This window comes from Taudactylus pleione, unplaced genomic scaffold (assembly GCF_031769625.1).
Source record: "Taudactylus pleione unplaced genomic scaffold, aTauple2 ptg000010l, whole genome shotgun sequence".
NCBI lineage: Eukaryota > Metazoa > Chordata > Amphibia > Anura > Myobatrachidae > Taudactylus > Taudactylus pleione.
The window spans coordinates 3648449-3674832 of record NW_028284413.1 but is presented as its reverse complement, the minus strand read 5'-3'; the positions used below and the strand labels follow the sequence as shown (position 1 = coordinate 3674832).

Here is a 26384-nt window from a genome sequence, read left to right as displayed (position 1 = left end):
AAAAAGTGTAAATACTAATATTATTGGTAACATTTCCAAAAGGCAATGGAACCCACACAAAAAGCTAGGTTATATTTTGTTGGCAGCAGTGCTTTCCACTTTTGTACCGTGAAGGAGAAGATCTGCTGCTGCACACTTGTCCCTGCAACAACGTCATCTTGCCCAGTGTGCTCCCACAAGAGTGCCCTTCCTAAGCTAAGCAGGGGCGCCGAGAGGGGGGGGGAGCGGGTACAGATTACCCGGACTTCCTGAGGGGCCCGAGTCCGACGCCCCCCCCCCCCCCTCACAGCAGCCCAGCACACAGCGTGTGCTGAGCTGCAGTTGTAGACTGCTCGTGGCTGCTGAGCAGCAGCCACAGCAGTCTCCTATGCCTGTGCGGGGGAGCGATCACACTGATCGCGCCCCCCCTGGCTTTGCGCCGGGCTGAGGGGGCTCTGCAAATCTTTTTTATTTTTTTTTTCCCGGCAAGGGGGCGTGGCCACGCCTCCAGAGATTAGGCCACACCCCCTATTACCGGGGCCCGCCTTGGCTCTTGGCAGCCCTGAAGCTAAGTATACGCTATGAGATTATCTGTCCAATCTGGCTGGTTGGAAAATAAAAATCTGATGTTATTGTATGGGAGCAAATGATAATCAACCATGTGCTCCCAAATGTTGGAAAATGGACAAAAAAGGTAGTTTAGACAAATTAGGTATATCAAACGGATTTAACCAATTTGTCTGAACGACCACTTTTGACGGTTTTCTAGTGTTTGGGAGCACATGGTCAGTTGACATTTGCTCCCATACATTACCAGATTGGACAGATAATCTTAGTTTCCCTTCATCCCAGAACACACGATATAGAGTGTACACATTGTGAAATGTTCCAAACGACAGCACAATATATAATGTCGGAGCATTGTATCCAATTAATCTCATCTCCTATACACACTAAGCAATTATCGTTTAGATCACTGGTAGTTCAAGTGATGTCTTCAGAGGAAAGATTGGACCAATATAGCTAGTGGTCTTTCGGTTGAGCATACACACTGCACAATGTGCACCACAACTGTCACAACATCTTCCCATTTTACGTGCAGCACAATAGATAAGATGTGATGAACAATGCACGTGAACATGCAATTGAGCGTACACACTAAGCAATGTGAGCGATAGGTCGTTCCAATTTGCCTCAAAAAGACAAATCATCCAATATAATCGCCCAATATGTACCCTGAGTTAGAGATGGAAACAGCATACAAGTGCGTGCATAGCTGGATGCTGAGGACGATGGGAGTGCTGGTCTGGGCTTTATTAATACTGGACCTGGTGTTCGACTCCGAGACGGCAACGCAAGGAAATTAGATCGTATCTCTTCCTGTCCTCCTATCACCACTCCATCTCATTTCATTACAAATATTGGGACTATTGTGGATTGCTATGGGAAGAATTGTAATGGATGACATTTGGAATGTAGGAAAGAAATTCTAAAAGAAAGACATGGGAGGGATTGCTATAAAATGGATTAATGCTAGGATGGGATCCAGAGCTAATTCTGCAATCTCGATATAGGAAATTGCTTTGTTGCAATATATGGAACTGTGGAGCTGCTGCTGTATGGTACGAGATTGCTAGGATGAGGCGTGATTGATATGAATACTGAGCTACACTGAACTGTAATGGAACCTGGGATACATGTGCACACATCTATAAAGCGGACAATAAATTCAGAGTAACAGAAACTATTTTATTCCAGTGTTAAACTAGTTATTATATATACGGTGTCAGATTGTTCTTTAATATTATACGTTAAATAAAACATTACATCTTAAATGAAGGTCCCTATTACAGTGCAAGGTTGTGCTTTGTTATGTCAGAAACTAACATGGATTCTGTATTGTACAAAAGTATAGCAGAATCTGTATGCTGCTGGAAGGAAATTGAATGTACCATGTACTGTATACAACCTAAAATTTCACATCTAAAATCTGCGATGGTGTGCCACATAACTAGGGTTGACAACCCTAGGCATGCAGAACAGTTTTAAGTGTCCCAAAGGCTCTGAAGATTACCTGCTAGGACCAATATGTAAGTTCCAGACTTAAATTAAGGCTATGAGAATTATAAATGAGCAATTTGTTCAGTTTAGATAAAAAACAATACAAATACATCTAAACTGACCGGTTTCCCTATAAGCTCAGTCAGTGTATTGTTTCCGGGTGCCACCAATTCTTTGTTCCAACCACACATTACTTCCCACAATCTTGCAGGTTGTTCTTGGCATGGTAAGTGTTATAAAAGTCAGTTTTCAGAAACATGGTAACACGTGGCAACTTACGATGCAGTTCAATAATTGTTTGGCATCAATCTATGCGTTTTGTTGTGTTTGGAAGTAGACAAATAAAGTCGTTTTAAGAAGCATAAACACTGGATGCTTGCGCCTTCTAAAACTCAGACTGTACAGAGGCTCTCAAAACTCGGTCCTCAGGACCCCACACAGGTCACGTTTTCCAAGTCACCCAGCACGTGCACAGGCGTAGTCATTACTCACTGACACATTTTGAAAGGTCCACAGGTGAAGCTAATTATTACACTTGTGATTGTGAGGAGAACTGCAAAACATGCACTGTGTGGGGTCCTGAGGACAGAGTTTGAGAACCTGTGCTCTAGTACATCTTGATATATTCACCCAGCACAAAGTTACAGATCAAACAAGGAGCCACTTTTCTCGTCACATTGGATAGTACCTTAGGTCTATATTTATTAACATTATTTTTACCAAAATAAAGTAAAAAAGGGTGTAGCGGCGGCTGGTCGGCGCCTTGTCACTGTATTTTCTCCAAAAAATACAGGGTAAGGCTGCGGAGGGGAGTCGCAGGGACAGAGCTTTATCGCAAGCTCTGTCCCTGCAAGGGATTTTTAATAAATCTCTGCGATATTGCCTGAATTCGCAATGCGAATAGTCGGTAATATCGCACTACAATCTGCATTTTAATGCGGATTGTAATAAATAGAGCCCTTAGTGAGTGCTTAATATATCATTTTAAACTGTTGAACTGCACTGTATTACATTATGAAAGATGTTATATGCACTATTTATATGATCTATTATCATTATTTGGCAGAATTATTTGTTTGTATGTTCGAGATAAAGAATGACTGAATAGTTTGTCTTCATTTACAATACATTCTGCTTCAGTAGTTAATATACTTGTAATCATATAGTGATTGAGATATACTGGGATATTTAATGGCTTTGTTTAAACAGTGTTTCTCAAACTCAGTCCTCAGAAATAATTACTACCACCTGTAAATCTATTGTGTTCGTCAATTAACACCCCTGTGCTCCAGCTAGATGATGTGGAAAGTCTTGTAAGTTATGGAAGTATATACTTATGCCACAAGTGCTTTACCCAAGATGGCTCCCTGCCTTATGTATGAGGGGGCAAAGGGAGGGGAGGGTTAGGTTTAGGGCACCTGGGGGGAATTTAGGGTTAGGCACCCCCCCCGGGAGGTTAGGGTTGAGGGTTAGGGTTAGGCACCCCCGGGGGGACTTAGGGTTAGGCACCCCCCCAGGGGACTTAGGTTTAGGCAGCGGGGAAGGGGGGGGTTAGGTAGTTAGAGGGGGGGATTAGGGTTAGGCACCCTTAAGGAGGGTTAGGTTAGTTAGTACTTACCTATCCACGATCGCGATTTCCAGCGCTGTCGAGCTTCCGCTGTCGGGAACTCTGCTTTTGTTGGCCAGGTGCTGCCGGGAATCGAACCGATTCCATAATAACAAAAAGGACCCAGATGGCAGTGTACAAACCAAATGCCAGAACTAAGGCACACTTAAACACTGACCACGGATTTGCTTTATTGAATGTGGTAAATACAATGACAAAACAGATCTTCAACTCAAAATAACTTACCCATCTTTTGCCAAGTTGTGTCTGAAGAAGTCGTTAGCAGCTAGTTTAATTGCCTTCTCTGGAGTTACAAGAGTTAAATTTACTGCAGCACCTATAAAGAACACGACATATTACTAAGCCTCAAGGGATATGTTCATTTCTTATAATGAATATGCTGCTGACTAATAGTACTAACAGACGCTACAGGTAAAACAGTATTTGAAGCATTATTTGTTGAGCTTATACATCGGAGTAAGACAGAAAAGCAGAAGTGGCAAAAAGAGGAAGGGACTCATTTAAAAGGGATCTTTGTGGCTAATGTAAGATTGTTTAAATTCCCCAAATCTCTAATAAAACTCAGTGAAAGCCAGCTGTTTCAGTCTGTATATAGCACACTAAACATGTACAACTTCAGAGTGTTTTTAAAATGTATATTATTTATAACAGCTTTATGTCAATAAGATAGTAAACAAAACCAGATTTAATGGCCTAAGGACAAGTCTAAAATACCCGTATATAGTTATATAAATATAGTATAGTGTAGGTTAAGCTTTCTACTATTATCTAAAGTTGTGAACCATTTCAAAATGGCAGCATCACATGTATGTGAGAAGAAGGACAAATAAGAAATGTCAATGTCCGTGATTGTGTCTTCCCACTGGTCCTCTTACTCGCCTCCACCCCATTCCATCCAGAACAAGTCACTGCCCAGAATTCAGCGAGAGTTGTGAAACTAACCACAGAGCCAGAGGACACTGGCTGTGTAAATCCACCACTGCACCAGGGACGGGGCAGGGCAGCTTCATAGTAGTGCAACTTGGAGCATGTTCATAACGCAACTGGCCATGCCCACAAGGATACTGGAAGAGTATCATATGAAAGCAGTAATTGCACGCAAAGTGAACAGGTAATGATGAATAGCATGTAAATTGTTAACTAAACTGATTACAGCAAGCCTGAGGTGGGTGCAGAATTGAGGGGAAACAGGAACTGGCCACATTTTAAGTGAAAGACTCATGTGACAGATATGGGGAGCGGTAAAAAAAACACAAAGAACAGTTGATAGTGTTAGTAGGAATGAAAGAAAGACAATGTGCCATGCAAATGCATTTTTTTTTTTTTTAAGAATAATTATTTCCATTAAGACAGTTCTTGAAATTCCAATGCAAAGAAAAAAGTTTAGCCTTTTGAGTCTGTAGTTTCCACTTTCATGCTACAACCACTTAACACATCGGAAGTGGTATTAGATCATACACAATGGCTACCAAAATTATTTAAACCATTATAATATAGGTTGTTTTTAAATCATATTTCAACTCCCCAAACTATTTCTTCCCTGGCAATGAAATTATTGGTTGAAAGGCTCTGGAGACGCCTCACATACTAATGTAATGGTGACAGGATTGGCTCAGACATGCAACAAAAATGCCAATATTTTTTAAGAGCTTGTTCATCGAAATAAACATTAAATTATAAGGCTATATTATTACACTGCACACAATATACACAAGTTGTGTTTCAATGCAGATTCACAATTATGCATTGCCTTCTTAGAGGAAGAGAAATCAAAAGGCTCACCAATGTGTTTATTAATATCAAACCTCATTAGGAGTTATCCGCGCTAGGCCTTTCAATGAACTGTCTTGCAGAGGAAGAAGGGAGAGTTAGCATAAGCTGTCGGAATGCAAAGGAGGACAAAAAGCCTAACTTAAACAACAAAATAAAAAAAAACCTCAAAAAAAAAAAAAATACAAGAGAACAGAAGGAAAATAATAAATAAATATGAAATACGAGTTTCCTAATTACAATTGTTGTACATTTTAATGATCCACCGTGGCTTCGCCACATCGGCTAACCCTCAAAATCCACAGCGATAGGTCTGCAATATGAAAAACACAGATGCAAACAAACATTCTACTCACAACAGTCTAGCATGTGAAAATATAGGGCTACTGAGATACCAATCATGGAATTCAATACAATTACATTTAAGGATACCTAGTTATAATAAATGAATTGCCAACAATAAAATAACTGCTGTTCTTAATACTAAAATGTTCTTTATGTTACCAATTTTAATCTACAGATCTGCAACAATGCAATAACCAAAGCTAGTCAGCGCTACCCTAATTGCTAGCAATTATCACATTTGTGAAGGAAAATACATTGTAGCAACAAATAAGCAGGGACGTTCCATTATCAAGCAGCATTTATAACAGCTAGCTTCTCCTAGCAGCATACATAAACTAGGATGCACTAGGTAAGCAAACACAATAAAATAGACTATTTTATTTGCTTTAACCTACACACATGGTAAACTATTTTGCACCAATATTGCAGGCCATACATCTACGGGCCGATTCCCCGACGCCAATCGGCAGAGGCCACCGATTTGTCAAGAGATCGGCAGATTCCAGCATGATAAAAATCCCTGACTCGAAGATTCCAATAATTTTTGTGATGGCGAATTGAGGATTTCCATCATGTTGGATTTTGCTGATCACTCCTGATGTGTGGGATTTTTTATTTATTTTTCTTTACAGGTTTAACAGCTACATTTGTAAGTGTTTATTTATAATGTCAATGTGTGCCCATCTGTGAAGGACAAACAAACATACCTCTATACATTCCAAAGTAGCCTTCTGACCGCAAAGTCTTTCCCAAACAGTCCCATCTGCAATAGCGGTGAAACAGGTTTTTAAAAATACAATAAATTGTTAAGCTCAACTTTTCTCTCACCGCCTGCAAGTTTTCCCCCACTCACATGCTTTTGTAGATTTGTTGCCCGTTCCTCTGATTTTGAAGCCGTGTTTTGGTCAAGTCGATTGGAAAAACACAAGTAACTCCGATGATTCCGGCAATGCCACCACTGATGAGCTTGGCAGGCAAACTGGGGAAAAAAAAAAAAAATGAAGGCCACAAGTTAACTGGCACATACAATAAATCGAATGGAAATAGTTTGCACCCTTAGATATTCAAAAGTCTGTTCTGTAATCTTAAATACATTATGGACATGATTTAAAGCAGTAACTTTATATTTCAATTTTTTCCCCATTTAAACAGGGAGAGAATGTAAGCAAAAAAATCAAGTATAAAAGATACCATTGTCAATTTACCTGATCTGCTTCTCAGCCATTTTTCAAGTATTCCCCTTAGGAAGATCTTTTTGGTCACAGATGTACAGGCTCTGTACTGCACGGAATCCAACTGTGCTCTGCAAAGAGATGGCACAGCCTGAAGTACATGAGCTGTGTGTCTATAAATATACCACTGGCATCCGCTCGCGTGTAAAAAGATCAATGAACACAAATGACTAACTTACAGCTCGCTGCACATACCAATAAACTGTGAGTAACTAAACTAATACTTGCACTAGAAAAGCAACAGGCATCACTGCCTAACAGATCAAGTCATGTGATTTACCCTTATTAATATGAACCATGCAAACGTGCTAGACTTGACATTCATCATGAAAAAGAGGGAGGATTAAAAAAAAGGACTCCAACAGCTAGCGCAGAGGCTACGATAACTACTAATGGGTGCCCGAACAGAGAAACAATTAAATTGCTCCGTCGGGCAGCCATTAGTATAGACGCCCAGCAGGGGGAATCTACAAACAATTGAATCGCATCCTTCCAGTTAGAGCACCATCGCAGAAACTATATGTTTTACAGTCATCCCAATTATGCTAGCCACGCTAATTTTAGGTCTTGAATTTCAATGACATTATAAATGGCATATATACAGTAGTTATACTCTTAAGAAAACAATTCATGTCCACGTTAAAAGATAATCTGTGCATTAGCTTTAGCTGGGTAAAGCCAAATGGTAGCTAGTATGTTGACATAGTAAAATGTTTGCATTAGCAGAAGGCATACCTTAAAAATGGATTGTTGACATGCTGAACATGTTGCCTGTTGACATTATGACAGTCAGCATGGTCACGGTTGACCTAATATAACGAACCCAGCTAGAATGCTGCATGACACCCCCCCCCCCCTTTGTTATTGAACATCTTTGTAAAAATGGCAGGTGGCTGTGAACTTCAACATCTTCGCATCATCCGCGTATATATTAACATCCATCATTCGCCTTGAGTGGGAACATGGCAAGATAAGAAATAAATACTTACCTTCCCCACCGTTCTGGATGGTTACATGTTCTATCCCTCCCATAACTACACCAGCACACACAGGGGCACCCTTGTTTCTCAGATGGGAAGGGCACACTTGTTTGTAAGAGAGGGTCCCTGCTTTCAAACTATGTGCCCCTCAGTAGTTATTGGTGTTTGTAACACAGAGTGTGACCTGGGCGCACCAGGCTGGTTGCAAGCACCTGCTGTTGCAAAATTTCTTGACTAGACTGTCCTTCCAGGGATGTTCTCCTCTGTCTAGGTGACGGAGGAGTCATTTGCTCACCAACAGTGACTTCTTCCCAAGGACTTCAATTATATCTGCAACTGGATTCACATCTGTATTTGGAATCCGCAGCAAACATACTGTGTCTAAAGAGTCATCTACTATGTGCGTTGGATTTTTCGCTAATCTGAACCCCACCATCACGGAACCGGTAACATTATTGCCTTAAGGATGGACACTTCTGTTCATTTAAAGTAGAGATGGTGCGGATTCGGTTTTACTCGGTTCTTTTCCACAAAATTATCGCAAGTTCAGATTTATTTTATTGGCTATCCAAAACAGGTGATAGCCAATAAGATGGAGTTTTTTGAGATCCGAACATATCCAAGTAAAACAGAACCCGCACATGTTTTATGTATGTTGCCAAAATACCACACTTGTTTAAAAAATTAGTTTATCTTTTTTTTTTTGCGCAAAATAACAATCTTGCAGCTCCAAAAAAACACACACAAAAAAAATAATAATTAAGGAATGCCAACTTCAGAAAAGAAATCTAACAAGCATAAGTGTCTTGGACAGTGCTTAGGTTTATAAAACCTTTAAAATCGGGATATTTATAAATTACCCAATACTGTTCAATACAAATGGTATCTACATTAGGCTGAAAAATCAAAACAAACCCATCAGAGAGATAGCAAAAACATTAGGGCCTTCATTCAGAGGCGGCCGTACGGTCTACGACCGCCTCGATGTTTGTCAAGTGCGCATGCGCACGAGGGAGCCGGCTCCTTTGTGCGCAGGCGTGAGACCCGCTACGACCGACAGCGCCGGTCGTAGCGGGTCTCTTTCCAAAAGGGGCGAGCTGTCGATGTTGATTGACAGCTCGCCCCGTTTGGAAGGCGGGCCGGGGGGGGTGGCAGCCCAAACGGAGGCGTTCCCATGGGAACGCCTACCGTTTGGGGGAGGCCCCACTGACATCAATAGCGATGTCAGTGGAGAGCTTCCGGCTCTGACAGAGCCAGAAGCTCTCCGGGGCTTACGACAAGTGAGACCCTACCCTAGGGTCTCGTCGTAAGCCCCGATGGTCTCTGCCCATCGCGACCATCACCCTAGCGGTCGTTAGAGCTGTGGGTGTAAACCCACAGCCTAACGACCGAAACAGAGGCGGGCGGTCAGGATGCAAGCGGCCGCCCAGTTTCTGAGCGACCGCTTGCATCCTCCAACCGCCTCTGAATGAGGCCCTAGGTGTGGCCAAATAAACTGTTTGGAACATTCTTAAAAAGAAAGAACGCGCCGGAGAGCTCAGCAACACCACAAAATGTAAACCATTGGTGAGCCTCAAAAACAGGAAGACCAGATTAGAGTTTGCCAAACAACATCTAAAAAAGCCATTACAGTTCTGGAACAACATCCTATGGACAGATGAGACAAAGATCAACTTGTACCAGAGTGATGGGAAGAGAAGAGTATGGAGAAGGAAAGGAACTGCTCGTGATCCAAAACATACCACCTCATCAGTGAAGCATGGTGGTGGTAGTGTCATAGCGTGGGCATGTATAGCTGCCAATGAAACTGGTTCCCTTGTATTTATTGATGATGTGACTTGTGACTGCTGACAAAAGCAGCAGAATGAACTCTGAAGTGTTTCGGGCAATATTATATGCTCATATTCAGTCAAATGCTTCAGAACTCATTGGACGGCGCTTCACAGTGCAGATGGACAATGACCCGAAGCATACTGCAAAAACAACCAAAGAGTTTTTTAAGACTAAAAAGTGGAATTTTATGCAATGGCCAAGTCAATCCCCTCACCTGAATCCGATTGAGCATGCATTTCACTTGATGAAGACAAAACTGAAGGGAAAATGCCCCAAGAACAAGCAGGAACTAAAGACATTTGCAGTAGAGGCCTGGCAGAGCATCACCAGGGATGAAACCCAGCGTCTGGTGATGTCTATGCGTTCCAGACTTCAAGCTGTAAAAAAAACAAGAGATATGGTAAGAACTTACCTTTGTTATCTCTGTTTCTACGAAGTCCATAGGGTCCACAGGGTGACCTTGGGGTATAGCTGGATCCTGGATCCTCGGGCACCACGGAGTTAAAGCTTTTAGCTGCTCCCAGGATGCACTTGGGTCCAACCTCCCCTATACCCCGCCCCCGAGCCACAGGCACCTCAGTTGGTAAGCAGCCCAGGCCGGAGGAGGAGACGAAACAGAGAGAAGGAAGACTGGAACACACAAGAACCATACTCACAGAAATGGGAGACGGAAAACCGGTGACCAGTCACAGAGCCCATATGAAGCCAGATGCGTCAGGGCGGGTGCCCTGTGGACCCTATGGACTTCGTAGAAACAGAGATAACAAAGGTAAGTTCTTACCATATCTCTTGTTTTCTACTTCAGGGTCCATAGGGGTCCACAGGGTGACCTTGGGGATGTCCCAAAGCAGTCCAACTAAGGGCGGGGACGCTCCTGTGCTGATAGGAGAACCCGGCGCCCAAAGGATACATCCTAAGAGGCAAAGGTGTCAAACGCATAGAACCTCAAAAAGGTCTGAATGGAAGACCAGGTGGCCGCCTTACAGAGCTGAACAGCAGAGGCGCCACGGCTAGCAGCCCAAGAAGGGCCCACGGACCGAGTGGAATGAGCCTTAACCGAGGCTGGAACAGGTAAACCCTCCTGCATATAAGCCTCAATAATAACAGAACGAAGCCAACGGGCTAGAGTCTGTTTGTTGGCAGGCCAACCCCTCTTGTGAAAACCAAAGAGGATAAACAAAGAATCCGACTTCCTCACAGAACTAGTCCGGTCCACATAAACCTGGAGTGCCCTTACAACGTCTAAGGAAGTCTCCCCAGCCGAAAGATCAGGTGACTGAAAGGCTGGTACAACAATTTCCTGATTAATGTGGAACCTGGAAACCACCTTAGGCAGGAAATCAGGACGAGTGCGAAGCACCGCTCTGTCCTGATGAAAAATCAGAAAAGGGGGACGACAAGAAAGCGCCCCCAAATCTGAAACCCTCCTGGCAGAAGCAATTGCCAAGAGGAAAACAGTTTTAAAAGTTAGCCACTTGAGCTCCACTGACTCCAAGGGCTCAAAAGGAGGACCCTGTAAGGCCCTAAGAACCACCGCCAAATCCCACGGGGCCACAGGTGGCACAAAGGGAGGCTGGATTCTCAAAACACCCTGGAAAAAGGTGTGTACGTCCGGCATAGCAGCGATCCTGCGCTGGAACCACACCGACAGACCAGACACGTGTACCTTCAGTGAAGAAAGACGTAATCCTAAGTCCAAACCGGACTGAAGAAAAGCCAGAATACGCGAAACTCGGACCACCTGGGGATCATAGTTTCTGGCCTCGCACCACTGAAAGTAAGTGTGCCACACTCTGTGATAGATCCTCGCGGAAGCAGGCTTGCGCGCCCTCAGCATGGTGGTAATAACGGAGCTAGAAAAGCCCCGAGACCTCAGGACGGCTGTCTCAAGAGCCACGCCGTCAAAGATAGTCGACCCAGATCCGGGTGAAGACAGGGCCCCTGAGACAACAGGTCCCGCCGTTGAGGTAGGAGGTACGGAGCGTCGATGGACAGGCTCCGCAGATCGGAGTACCACGGCCTTCTGGGCCACGCTGGGGCCACCAGGATCAGTGTGCCTCCGTCCTGTTTGAACTTGCGCAGGACCCGAGGCAGCAGAGATATCGGAGGGAACAAGTAAGCCAGTTGAAACAGCCATTTCACCGACAGCGCGTCTATCAGACTTGCGCCTGCGTCCCTTGTCCTTGACCCGTACACAGGCAGCTTGTGATTGTAACGGGACGCCATCAGGTCCAGCTCTGGCAGCCCCCACTTGTCCACGAGTAGTTGGAATACCTCTGGATGAAGCGACCATTCCCCGGGATGCACATCGTAACGGCTGAGGAAGTCTGCCTCCCAATTGAGGACTCCTGGGATGAAAACTGCCGAGAGAGCTGGAAGATAGCGCTCCGCCCAAGCCAGGACGCGGGACACCTCCGACATCGCAGCTCGACTGCGAGTCCCTCCCTGGTGATTGATGTCTGACTGCACCTGAACGGCCCTTCCGTGAAGAGCGGTGCCGGACGACTGCAGGGCTCTGTATACTGCCCGCAGTTCCAGGATGTTGATGGGAAGAATCGCTTCCTCCGCCGACCAACGACCCTGAAGTGACAAGGAGCCTGTCACCGCCCCCCAACCCCGGAGACTGGCATCTGTCGTGAGCAGAACCCATTCCGGGATCCAAAAGGGGCGCCCCTCCAGGAGATGCGCTGTCTGCAGCCACCAGGCTAGGGACAGACGCACCTCCGAGGACAACACCAGCATCTGAGAGCGGATCCTGTGTGGCAATCCGTTCCATTCTGAAAGAATCAGCCCCTGCAGGGGCCTGGAATGGAACTGGGCAAACTCCACCATGTCGAATGCCGACACCATGGACCCCAAAACTCTCATCGCTGAGTGCACCGACACTCTGCCACTGCTCAGACAACTGTGAATCCGCAGCTGTAAGGAGGAGACCTTCTCTGGAGTCAGAAAAATCCGTTGCTGACGAGAGTCCAGCAGGGCCCCCAAATGAACCATCCGTTGTGATGGGATGAGGGAGGATTTCTTCCAGTTGATCAACCAGCCGTGCGCCTGTAGACAAGCGACCGTCAGGTGGAGATGCTGGATCAGTACCTCCGGGGAGCTTGCCAGCAAGAGGAGGTCGTCTAGATACGGTAGCAACCGTATCCTCTGGCTCCGAAGGTGAGCTGCCATGACCGCCATCACCTGGAGGTAGGCGTCCTGGATATCCAGGGAGACCATATAATCCCCCGGTTCCATCGCCAGTATGATGGAACGCAAAGTTTCCATCCTGAATTTGGGAACCCTGAGAAACCTGTTCAGGGACTTCAAATTGAGGATGGGGCGATGAGAGCCATTGGGTTTCTGCACCAGAAAACAGCGTAGAGTAATACCCCATCCCACGTTGAGACTGTGGTACGGGTATAATGACCCCCGCCGTCAGCAAGGCCTCTATGGCTTCCTGAACCTGCAAGGCCTTGGTTTTGTCCCGAGAAGGGCTTGTGCAAAAAAACTGGCAAGGCGGCCTGTGCCGAAAAGACAGGGCGTACCCCTGGGAGACCACTTCTCGCACCCAGGCATCCGTGGTGGTATTGTGCCAGCACTGGGCGAATTGAAGAAGTCGGCCTCCCACTCTGGGGACCCCCAGAGGGAGGCCCGTCCCATCACGCAGAAGGCTTATCTTCTGGCTTGGAAGAAGGGCGCCTAGCACTCCAGGCTTGCTTCTTTGGCTTTGAGGCGGTCTTGGGTGCGGACTGCCTCGGGAAGGACTGACCCTTTGCCTTGCCCTGAACCCGAAAGGAACGAAACGCCGAGCTCCGGACCTTAGCAGGTGTAGTAGCTGAAGGGAGGAAGGCTGACTTGGATTTTGCCAGGGTATCTACTATTTTGTCCAGGTCCGGACCAAATAGTAATTCCCCATTAAAAGGTAAGGCCTCCAAGCCTTTCTTTGAATCCGCGTCTGCTCTCCAAGACCGCAACCACAAGGATCTACGAGCAGACACTGCTGCCGACGAAACCCTAGAGGTCAACAGGCTAGCATCCAAAGATGCTTCTCCAACGTAGGAGGCGGCATCTCTCATTTGTCCTAACAACGCCCTCTGGACGTCCGGAGATTCATCCGTAAACGTGTCCTCCAAGGCGTTGGCCCACCCCTCAATGGCCTTGGCCACCCAGGAGATGGCCATGGACGGCCGGGCTACAGCCCCTGAGAGAGAATAAATAGACTTTAGACAAGTCTCCACCTTCCTGTCCGTAGGATCCTTCAGCGAGGATATAGACGGCAATGGCAAAGTAGCACTCCTGATGAGGCGTGTTACATGGGAATCGACTGCAGGCGGAGTTTCCCATTTCTTACAATGCGCTTCCGGGAATGGATAATTGGACGCCAAGCGTTTCTGTGGCAGGAAACGCTTACTGGGCGTCTGCCAGGCCACCTCCATGTGATCAGTCAACTGATCAGACAAGGGGAACGCTGTAGAAGTAACCTTAGCCTTTTTAAAACTAGGATACCTTGACTTGGGAGCGGGTGCCTCATCCTCAATCAGAAGAATAGCCCGCACCGCCTTAACCAGAGCCCGCACATTGATGGAAGACTTAGTGTCTACCTCCTGGACTGAGGCATCTGAGGCTGAGTCATCCTGTACCTCACCATCATCCGAGAACCCCTCAGAATCCGAAAGATGCGCAGCCTGTGCCATGACTGAGCGTTTAGACGCCCTGGAGGGCACGTCACTGCGCAACATCGACTGAAAAGCCGAAGATGCTGCCGCCAAATCTTGGACAGTGTGGGAAAGCGCATCCACCCAGGGTGGAGGAGCTGTCACAGGAGCCTGAAACGGCACCACAGCCGGCTGTGCCACAGGGGTGGACTGAATATACATTGGCAACCCCGCATAGGGACCAACAGGCTGAGACCCCGGGGGACTCTGCAATAATTGTGGGACACCCGGGGAATGGGGGATGGCAGGCTGGGGCAACGCCCTAGTAGGGGCGGCAGTCGGGACCGACAGACGGTCCGCGATGGACACCAGCACCTGGGAAAACATCGCCCATGGTGGCTCCTGCGAAATGGGAGGTTTAGACGTACCAGGGACCGCCTGGCACCGTCCGCACAGGCCGTCCTGTGACAAATCCTCCCTATCCACTCCTGCAGAACAGCGCCTGCAGGAGAACAATACCGGAGCCCCGGAGTGCTCAATCTCCTCCTCAGACATGACTTAGGAAGAAAACGTGCGCCCTCACCAGTGTGCTGAACAACAGCCCACAATATGGCACCGTGTAGCACACAACTGTATGTGACGGACCTCACAAATACGTGATCTATATAGGTGAGGTCAGTAGAAACACCCTTCCCCCGCACACCTGTAGGGCTTGTAGGAGAAGGAAAGGGATAGGTACAGGCTGACAGTAAGTAGAAAAAAGACACAGACAGGCAGCACTAGCAAAAGTCACATACCATGCAGGAAGATATACTCACTGCACCTTTCCACTACAATCAACCTCCCAGATTCAGTGTCTGGGAGGGCTATAGTGCTGTGTACGCTGTCCTTGTCGGGGGAGAGGTACACAGGGGGACCGGTCCGCGTGCTCCCTGAGAGTATCCACGCTGCCAGTAAGAAAATGGCCGCTGGAGACCTCAGAGGAGGAGTGGCCCGAGTAGCTGCAGCTCAGCGACGCCAGACTCCGAGCTGAAAGGCACGCTGAGCTGAGGGGAGGAGCCGCTGACAGGGAAGGCTTCCTCCCCTGGCTAGCATATTAACCCCCGGGTTGCCGGCATCCCGCTTGCCGCGATATTAACCCTGGTGGTCTAGTGGTCTGGCGGTGTATGCCTCCGCTGGAGGGGGGGCCCGCCGCCACCGCTAGCGCCCCCGGTCTGTCTTCTAGACCGGGGGCATGGGACTGCATTTAAAAGGAACCCGCGCACCGCCGCTAATCAGCGGTGCGCGGCTTACCTGATCTCCCCGGCGTCTTCCGGCAGCAGTCCCGGGGGAAGCCAGAGTCCGGCTAGTACAGACTCTGGCTTCCCCCGCCGCGATCCCCAGTTCAGTGCTGGCGTCGCGGCGCCAGCAGGGAGAAGGAGCGGCAGCGTGGGCGTCTGTACAGACAGCCCAGCGCTGCTGCTCTAGAGAACAAAACTAGTGTAAAAATAAATTTAACCTAGTTAAATAAAAAGCTTTAGGGGGCTGCTCCTGCAGCCCCCCCCGCAGGGTGACCCGACTCCGGCCGGGCACCACCTAAAACTGAGGTGCCTGTGGCTCGGGGGCGGGGTATAGGGGAGGTTGGACCCAAGTGCATCCTGGGAGCAGCTAAAAGCTTTAACTCCGTGGTGCCCGAGGATCCAGGATCCAGCTATACCCCAAGGTCACCCTGTGGACCCCTATGGACCCTGAAGTAGAAACTGTGGCTACTTGCATCAGAACATTTTTAACACAGATTCAGACTCATACAGATGTGCGTATGTGGAAAACCCCACTCCTCAGTGTATGCTAGCAATGCAGATTTGTCACTTCCAGTTGTATTATTTAGGTGAATAACATTTTGACCCAAAAATACGCTCGGCGCAATCGACCTGGCACACCGAGAGGAGCTATTTAGAGCGACTGAAGCCACAGTATAAAAGGACACATCTGTACTATAGTATGCTATGCTGTACATTAGTACAAAAAAAAGCACACACAAAGGGCTCGATTCTATTCAGTGCGATGTAAATAGCTCCGGGAGTGAGCTCCCGGAGCTATTCAATACACCGCGCTGACAAGTCCGACTAATGATTTCTTCTCTCATCCCCGGAGAAATCCGACGAAGTTAGGTCGGGGAATGCCCGTTATCGCGCCTAAACACCCTGTTTAAGGCGCGATAACTAGCCTTCACAGATCCAAAACAGCGTGATGAATTGAATAGCTCCGGGAGATAGCTCCCGGCGCTATTTACATCGCGCTGAATTGAATCGTGCCCAAAATTTTAGTTGAAAAATAAATTGTCTACACACCATATTAGTGTTAGGCTGCAGTTGGTGTTAGGGTAAAAATTAACTGGAAATCCCATTGTTCCCATTCACAATACCGACATTGTGTCGACTTTAGACATGTCGACATTATGCTGTAAATAAAATATACCACAACCGTGGGAAAGATCTAAAGTTCTGTTAGAGTGGTGTTGAGCTACAGTTAGTCCAATGGCATGCTGGGCATTTACCTGTGGCCCCTAGTTCCTTCCTTCTTTGTAACTTCTCTGGCCAGCTTATATTCTCTTCATAGACAGCAAGCTTGCCTCACAGCCCCAGCTTCTCTTAAATGAACGAGTATTTGGAGGTAAATGGGGTGCTGAAGTGCAAATTACTAAAGATCAGAGGCGCCTTTCAGGGTGCATGCAAGATCTGAGTGGGGTTTCTTTCTCTGATTAAATTTAAATGAGATTTAGAGAAGCGTTTGGCCTTATGAAAGTTAGAGGGGCGACACTTATTAAGAGTGGAACTTACATAAATATTCACATTACAAAGCAACAAGAAGACAACATTATTTTGTTAAACCAGTTTAGTCCTCACTCTCATTCTTGAGAATGTTTATAGTTGCTATAAAAATAAAGCTTCAGTTTTGAAAAAATAATGTCATTCAGATAAATGAACCATTAATGAACATCCAGACAGTAAGGTGCATGTACGAAACAATGCAAGACTTTTAAGACACTTATGATAACATTCCCATAATATTGAGGAGCTGCAGAAATGGGCAGCTTCTAAAATACAAGTGTTGACATGCTGCATACATTCATGGGCCTATTCAGTCATCTTTTCTGGTATGTAGTAACAGGGCTGTAGAGTCAATACACCAAACCTTCAACTCCTTACTACTCAACTACTATTTCATAAATGGCAAGTTTATATTTTGAATGCATTATAGACTACAATTTGAATCTTAGCAATAGATGATGTCACTAAGGTTCAAATAATTTAAGTCATGAGACAGTAGAAGAATACATGTTGATAACTATTACAGCAAGACAGGCCAGCTATGTTGCAGTGCAATGTGTGGCGGCTGTGCATGTAGTAGTGGGTGACTCCAGCAGGGGGTTATTATTGCAGCTAGCCTTGGGTGATGGCGGCAGCATAGTAAGCAGAATATATTATTTTGCTATACTCTGCTTTGGACATAAAGAGGGGAATTCAATTGTTGTTCTGACCAGACGTGAGTGCCCATTATTTCTGCTCACACCCTCCAAAGGTGGCAAGCAGAAATGTGCAAAAATTCCTACTTTTGGGCGCCTGAGCTGCATTTTCGGCAATAGGTGCGACATACGTGAAAAGTAATGGCCGCCCAAAACAATTAAATATTTCTCATCACTTTAGACGAGATATCGGGTGAGAAAAAAAAAGCATTTGACTTCCCCTATAATAGTTCTTAAAATGTTGAGAAAACTAATTGAATTCCTTCGAAATGTTGAGTGACCACCTCTGCCAACAAGTGATCGATTACTTAGTTACTGTATATTACATGACAGTAGGGTAATTAAATAAATGCAATACATGATTTTATTGTCATGTATTCTGCAACTAAAGCACGATGCTGCTAATCATCACCCATGCTGTACCAACTTCTCCTCTATCCCTGGCCTGTACAGTACTCTATCACTACATTCATTATGTGTAATTATGCTGGGTATACACTCTACAATTATCTCTCAGATATCTGTCCAATCTGGCTGGTTGGAATGAAAAGCTGGTAATGTATAGGAGCCAATGACAATCGACCATATGGTCTTAAACACTGGAAAATGGGCAAAAATGATTGGTTAAATCAAATGAATTTAACAAATTTGTCGGTTTTTCAGTGTTTGTGAGCAAATGGTCGATTGCCATTGGCTCCCATACATTACCAGCTTTTAATTTTAACCAGCCAGATTGGACAGATAATTGTACAGTGTATGCCCAGCATAACACTCAAAGATCAGTCTGGACAAGGGTCACTTCAACTTCAATTAACTATGTAGCTAGTTTTTTTTCCAGTTTTGAACAAAAAAGATAGTCATCAAAACAGAGAACAAACACTGCTGTGCTGGTCAAAAAATGGTAACCGTAGCAAAGAAATGAACACCACCACTTTATTGGCTGTATCATCTAGTCCTGTTTCTTTTCTGCAAGATAATGACCAGGCTTATATGTTCATGAAAATAACCTGAAGGAATGCCTGGAAATAGGGAATGCTGAGTTATAGACACCTGTACCTGCATTAATATGATCACTGAGATTTACATAATATACTTTTTTTAATTTGGAGTCAAAACATTTTTAACCACTTAACTGACGAATTATTTTTCCAAAAACCGCTCCAAAATTGTCGGTTTCTTTTATGATTGAATTAGGTCAAGAACATCATTTTAAACTTATCCATCACTATTTTATTTGAAAAAAATATTTTTTTTAAGACACAGTATACCATAAAAATAGCAATTTTTAATATTATACTGTAGTGATGGCCATTGACAGCTGTACCATCGATGGTTTAACCATCGTTAGAAGCCATCAATTCTTTAGCGATTGGTCGAGATCTGTGTTTCCTAAACATCGATTAAGGGTTACCATCAATGGTGCAACATTGATAGTCACCAGCAATGGCAAACCACTTGGTTTCAGTCATACCATCGATGGTTCACAAACCATCGATGGTCGGCTGCCATCCCTATTCAGAGGCTCTGTGTTATCTATATAGAGATAGATAGATATATATAAATATATACATACACACACGCTTATAAAATCGGGCATCATTGGGGAGGAGCAGAGGCCGGATGTAGTGTGCTTGGCTACTTGGAAATGGAAGCAGCAGCCAAAGCCGCAGCTACTGCTCCTTCACACCACAGTGATCATAGTGATCACTGTAGTTCCGGAGCCGCAGCGGGAGGGTGTCCCGCTGGCGGCCCGGATGCATAGCAGCGGCGGCTACCAGAGCCGCCGCCGCTGCTCCTTCACACACAGTGATCACTATGTGATCACTGTAGTCCCGGAGCCGCAGCGTGAGGGTCTCCCGCTGGCGGCCCGGATAGATAGAAGCAGCGGCGGCTACCAGAGCCGCCGCTACTGCTGTTTACTGAAGGGGGTGGAGATGGCTGCGCTATCACTGCTGGCCACAGTGATCGGGTCACAGCAGCAGCACTGCTGCTTCTATGGAAGGGGGGCTGCCGACGGTGCCCGATCACTGTGGCCAGCAGTGATCTGGACACGCTAGAGAGGCAGCCACGCTTGCAGAGGGACCAGAAGGTCCCTCAGATGTAGGCGGCTGCGGGAAGATTAGCTTCCCACAGCCGCCTAGTGGGCATTTCTGACTGGTCGTATCAGATACGACCATGTCAGGCAAAGCTCAGCCTGGTGTGGTCGTATCTGATACGACTGTGCCAGGCAAGTGGTTAATGAAAACTGTCTCCAACTCCACAGCCCTGTATAAAAATTACAAATACACATACTATATACACAATTAGCAGTTTGTTATTTTATTTTTCTGGTCAGGCAAGTTTTTTTTTTTGTAGCTACATTACATTACTGAACATACTATGTAGTATATTAACATACTAGGAACCACCTTGCTTTTTTTTACCCAAATTTAGATTTAGGGTGTTTTTAGAACCAGTTCTATGACTATCTAAAAAATAAAACGCTAATGTGGGACACTGTCGAAACAAAATGTCTGACAGACATTTTATCTGACAGCCTGACACCCAGCAGATATTTCACAGAATATGGCCACAAATTATCTGCTTTCATCTCCTGTGAAGGAACAGGGGAAATGTTGGAGAGGTCAGCAGCAGCAGCACATTGCACTCCCAGATTCGGCTAAACAATGACTGGGCCAGTCTAGCATATCATAAATATATTTTTTGCCTGACTGTCCTATAATCACTGATTAGTTGAAGCCACACACTATGCAATTATCAGCCAAGTCTACCGATAATCTGCAGATCAAGCCAGTAATGGCATAATGTATGCCCAGTTTAAGTCATCTCTCTGTGAATTAGTGTGATTTCTTACCAGTAAGAGGGATGAATGTCGAGTTCACAAATTCTCCAGAGTTCTAAGAAAAACAAAAATGAATAACATGGTAATGGTTTGCGATTCACCCGAATATTTTAGTCAACGCACAAAGAACAAGTATTCAAACTAAAAGCACCTGAACAAATTTGGTCTATGAGAGTTGTAAGTAACCCGATGATTTACACACAACTCTGGTGTTTAATGATCAGCACATGCGCAGGAACTGTACCGCACATGTACTGATCACAGACTGCGATGGCGGCCGCAGTCCTCCATAAGCCACAGCATGATTAACATGCTGCGGCCATTTGGGGACGAGTAAGCAGGGTGATGGCCAGCGTTCTTGAAAACGGGTGTTTCTTATCGCGGTAATAAGGTATTCAGGATCGCCAAAATATGTGTGTGTAAAATATATCTCCACACACATACACAGGGATAGGGACTCTGATAGGAGCCCATCCCTGCGATGTGTTAAGCTAGGTAAACACTAGATGATTTTTAAAATGATTTGTCGTTTTTCGATGGGTTAGAACGACAAATCATTCAAATAGCCCACCCCCACGGCGGCATCCGTCGCATCTTCAGAGATGCCATACATGCTGCTCAATCTAAGGACATCACCAATGATTTTCTGCAAATCGTGCAGTGTATATGCTCTACCAGATGACTAAGCGATATGTTAACATTATATAGTTAACAATGAAACGACCGAAGACTCACAATATAGCATTTCGTCGTTTGGAAGATTGCACAGTGTGTATGCACTATATCGTTTATCCGGGAGTTCAAGGGAAAATCGGGCCGACCATTGCATTGTCTAATGTATACCCCAGCTTTAGAAATTAAGTGATTGCTAATGCTATCATGTTACTTCTCCTTCAGTACCCCATCACGGTACTGCTACACGCTACTGACAACCACACATGCAAGCAGAGAGTGACAGGGATCCATCTCTCAGTGTAGCCCGAAGGCGTTCCTTACTGGGTCCAAGCTTGGTAAATTCTGCAATTAAGCAGCAGCCATAGAAACCTATGGGGCAACATAGCAGATATGTCCAATATCTACAGTGGTCCCCCTTGGATACATCCAGGGAAGGACCGCAGCAGAAAATGGAGATCCCTGGATACTTAATAATTGTGGGTACCCCTCCTGAAACCAGGCTTTTTGGGGAATATTCCACAAATACTTTAAAGTTAAATAGGCCCGTAATGCATGTCAGTGTCTCTGCAGAAGACGTGTCTGCATATCAGGCTTCAACTGTTCTATTTTCTGTTTTTTGTGGAGAAATTCTCTATCACAATGGGCTCGATTCAATTCCACACAATGCTGAATAGCCCCGTGAGGGAGCTCCCGGAGATATTCAATTTAACGCGCGGTTTGGTCCAGCTAAAGGATTTCTTCGCTGAGGGTGCAAGGAGAAATCCGCCAAAAGTGCCAGCCGCGCAACTTAACTGGCAACTGTCGGACCAAACAGCGCAGTGAATTGAAAAGCTCCGGGAGCTCCCTCCTGGGGATATTCAGCATTGCGCTGAATTGAATCGAGCCCAATGTGTTTTATGTGGACATATCATTTAAAATTATACAGATGTGTACTGAAATCTATCCTCAATACACCACGCACATGACTTGCCTGGCGTGAGTGAGCCACCAGGTCCCCTGTTATTCTGCTAACGTCAGGCATCTTTTTTTGCCGAAAATGTGTCTAAAGGTGCATACACACTAGACGATATGCTCCCTGAGCGATATCGTCTAGTGTGTCCCCGGCAGGCTGTGCTCAATGTCGTTCATGACATTGAGCACAGCCGCTGAACGATATCATTAGCGATATCGTTCAGCGCCGGGCTCTCTCACCCATTCCCTGACATGCAGCAACCTGACGAGGTCGTCAGGTTGGCCTGCATGTCAGCCCGATGAACGAGGATGACGAACGACCCGCGGGAACGCGCGTCGTCGTTCATCTTTTTTGTGTTAAAAATGGACGATAAAGTGGACGACTGAACGATAACGATATCGTTATCGTTCAGTCGTCCACTTTAATCGCCCAGTGTGTACGCACCATTAGTCACAATGTAATGCGAGTAGGAAGCACCAGCAGACTGTGCCGATTAATCTGTGTGCACACGAGTTTGTATGAGGCACAACGGAACTTGAAATGAAAAAATCTGAGGCCGTTACATTATATCACTTTGTCGCACACAGATATACAAGTGTTGCATATCAAATTAATCAGCACAGTTTGCTAGTCGCATCGCATTGCGACTGTGGCCCGTATTCAATTAGACGCGAAAAGCAGAGATCGGCGGAAAAGTATCCCCAATTGCGTCTTTTCGCCTGTCGGAAACTTATCTCCGTTGTTAATTACACCCGCTTTTCGCATACGCGGAAAGTCAATGCAATAGGCGAAAAAGATTTGCCTCTGAATAGCAGGAGAAAAGAAGTGCAATTTTTATTTAGGGGTGCAATGGTGGGGAAACCACTCAGAACCCTTGGGACAGCCCCCCAAAAGACAACTGCATCCAAAAATTCCAGGAAAATAATTAACACCCTGAAAAAGTACTTTCATTTTGGGGGCGAAAAAGCACAAAGTGGGGGGACAACTTCAAAACCTAGCGAAATAAGGTTCTGGGGGTGCTCTAAGAAGGGGTGAAGTGTTTTTGGGATTGCAGGTGTTTTTATGAGAGACATTAAAATATGCTAGCACCCATTTTCATGTACCCCAAATTTGCCAGACTACTTATTTTCACCAATAAATACTGCTTTATGCCATTCTTCACCACTTCTGCAAGGAAGCTAATTAGAGGCTATTGTACCAACTTAAGTACCCCAAACAGCTTTATTAGGACTAATCGGTCACTACTACATTGATCCCCAATGTTTCTGCATCTTTTTGGGGTGTTCAGGCTAATTTTTCCGATTCTGACACCACTTTCTGCCTGTTCTGGCTTTGCGTGTCACCGTTTTCATATCTTTTGGAATTGAATACAGCGAATAGTGGGGACGCGCACGATAAGTTTCCGCAGCCAAAAGACGCGATGTTGGCGAAAAGTCTGGCAGGCAGAACTTTATTGCGGGTGCGAATATAATGGAATACCGCCCTTAGACGCATTTTCTGCAAATGTGCCCGGCCCTAGTAGTTTCACGCAACCACGGCAAAGATGTGTAAGGACACGTGTATGCAGATGTACACAGAAGAATGAATCATTGTTCTAGCTCATAGGACAGATTTTCTCAAATGGAATTCTAAAGTAAACAATTAAAACAAAAGGCTGATGAACTATAATGCAATGTCACAAAAATAAAGTTATTTTATCAGCTGTATCATGAATTGAAAATAATTCTAAACTTTTCTATGTAATAGGCCTCATTAACAAAAGGAAATAAAATTAAAACTTGTTTACAGTAAATGCTGTGACTTAAGGGATCCAAACAGAAGCTACACACACACACACACACACACACACACACTGGTCTGACAAGTCTTTGCTCTGAAATAATTACAAGATCACCTGCAGTGTTTAAGAGGAGTTAATGCTGTACAATATAATGTCATTCTATGGGAGCGCTCATTAAGTACATAGGGGCCTATATATCAATTATTTGAGGGCTATAAAGGGTGTTTTCCAGGGTACCTGCAAATATTAAGTATCCCCGAATGTATGTCAGATATCGGCTTCAGTCTCCCATTTTTTGATCGCAAAAGCACACCACATAGAAACCTACAGAGGGCTGCTTCCTGGACTAATTTACCAAGCTCCAGAGCTTGGCCCAGGTAGCCAACGCCATATGAAGATTGCGTTAGCATTGTAGCCTATGGGATACTTTCTGAAAGTTGCTGGCTGACCACACATACGCAGTAGTGTGTATAGCTCCTGAAGGAGAAGTAAAGAATTTACTAATGCGATTCCTCCACTTCTTAAGCCGGGGACACACTGTGTGTTTTGTACCGGTACGATATGTCGGGTAGACATATCGTATCTAGGGTACACATTAGAACGATCCCTCATTACCTGCCTCAGGGCCACATGCAATATCGTCCGGTTGGACTTGCAGCAGGGCCACCCGGACGATACCACGGGAGCATGAGTATTGGCCGTACACACTGAGCGATTGGGCCAATATGTCGTTCTGATTTGACATATTGTGCCGACAATCTCAGTGTATACCCAACTTTACACACTGCAGCTGTCCCTACAGGAATAATTTATTACATTCAGGCGATAATCTTTTATTGCCTTAAATAGAGTTATTAATAAATATGTCCCATTGTAGCTATGGTGGAATGGGTATGTAATCCGGCTGTCAGGATGCCTCCTGTCACAATACCGACAGAGGCATCCCGATGGTTGGTATCCCGACAGGGGTCAGGCAAGTATACTTACCCTCACCCTCCCTTCTTGTAGCCTTACCCTAACACTCCCCATTAGTGCCTAAACCTAAGTTTCCCTCCTTCATGCCTAAACCTTACCCTCTCCCCTTAGTGCCTAACCCCTCCCCAGTTGCGCCTGGCCCTAACCCTGCTAACTTTGTAAACCTAACACCCCCCCCCCAGCTAACACTAAGGGAGCCCCAGGCTTAACTTCGTTCGGGCACGTGTCCTCCTGGATTCCGGCGTCAGGATTAAGATAGGCATTGGTATTTCGACTTGTCGGAATTCCAGCGTCGGCATTAAGACTGGCGGCCGCAACATAACTGCATCCCGCTGTGGCACGAGACTTTTAGTCACATATTGAACATTACATCTATAAGGGGCCTTATAGTTTTTAAGGTTCCCAATACCATCTGACCTGCAGACCTGTTCAGTATCTTGCCTGAGTTTGTATTTATTACAATATGAATATAAAATATTCAGCTCCATGGAGTCTCCTTCAGGCAGAACTTCGTTCTCTGTGTTACATTAACAGTATTAATAGAACAACCCAGACACAGAAACAGCTGCTGTAAAATTAAAATACTCTGACCTATGGAGTGACGACATAGACACAGCGAAACACACACACACACACACACACACCTCTGAATGTAGCAAACAATCAGTGACTGAATGAGTGACCTACAGTATGTAACATCGCTAGGCGGCCGGGCAGCGTGATGTTAGAGGTCAAGTAAAGAGAGAGCTGCCGCACTGACCCTACTCTCCGACCCTACTCTCCTTACCGGGTATGTGCATGGGTGAGAACGGAGCCAGCGTCTGGGGTAATGCCGGGGACAGGACGGGAGCTGTGCCGGGGTCAGCACCGCTGCTCAGGAACCCTGGAGAAGAAGGACAAAACTTCAGAAAGTTCCAGATCATAGCTCAATAGCAGCCGGGGCGTGACTGACACATGCGCGGCCAATTACTGCATAGCGACTCCTGTCACGGCCAATCACAGCGCAGTGCGTGCTGGGCGGAGGGGAAACACCCCAAAGTCTATAGTGGCGAGTGATGACCTAGGGAGGAGAATTTAGCCAACGCCAAGCAAGGGCTCGGAGCCGGGAGGGGGGACTAGGAGCCGGGAGGGGAGGAGTGTGTGGGCTGCTGCTGCTCTCTCTGCTCTGTATGATTACTAATAACAACA

The 26384-nt window shown here is 45.7% G+C and overlaps 1 protein-coding gene across 4 annotated transcripts in view; it reads right to left on the bottom strand.

Annotated features, from left to right (window-relative positions):
* LOC148542652 (mitochondrial glutamate carrier 1-like) overlaps nt 1-26124 on the bottom strand; it is a 35271-nt gene extending 9147 nt beyond the window's left edge. Inside the window, exons 1-6 of one of the 4 annotated variants that reach the window (XM_088467450.1) lie at nt 25984-26124; nt 20827-20869; nt 6988-7085; nt 6636-6761; nt 6490-6545; nt 3893-3983 (exon numbers count right to left, since the gene is read on the bottom strand). In XM_088467450.1, coding sequence (XP_088323576.1) covers nt 3893-3983; nt 6490-6545; nt 6636-6761; nt 6988-7007 — 293 coding nt within the window. In that variant the 5' untranslated portion in view covers nt 7008-7085; nt 20827-20869; nt 25984-26124. The other 3 variants (XM_088467452.1, XM_088467451.1, XM_088467453.1) reach the window with 3 other exon arrangements.
* Between the last annotated feature and the right edge of the window lie 260 nt (nt 26125-26384).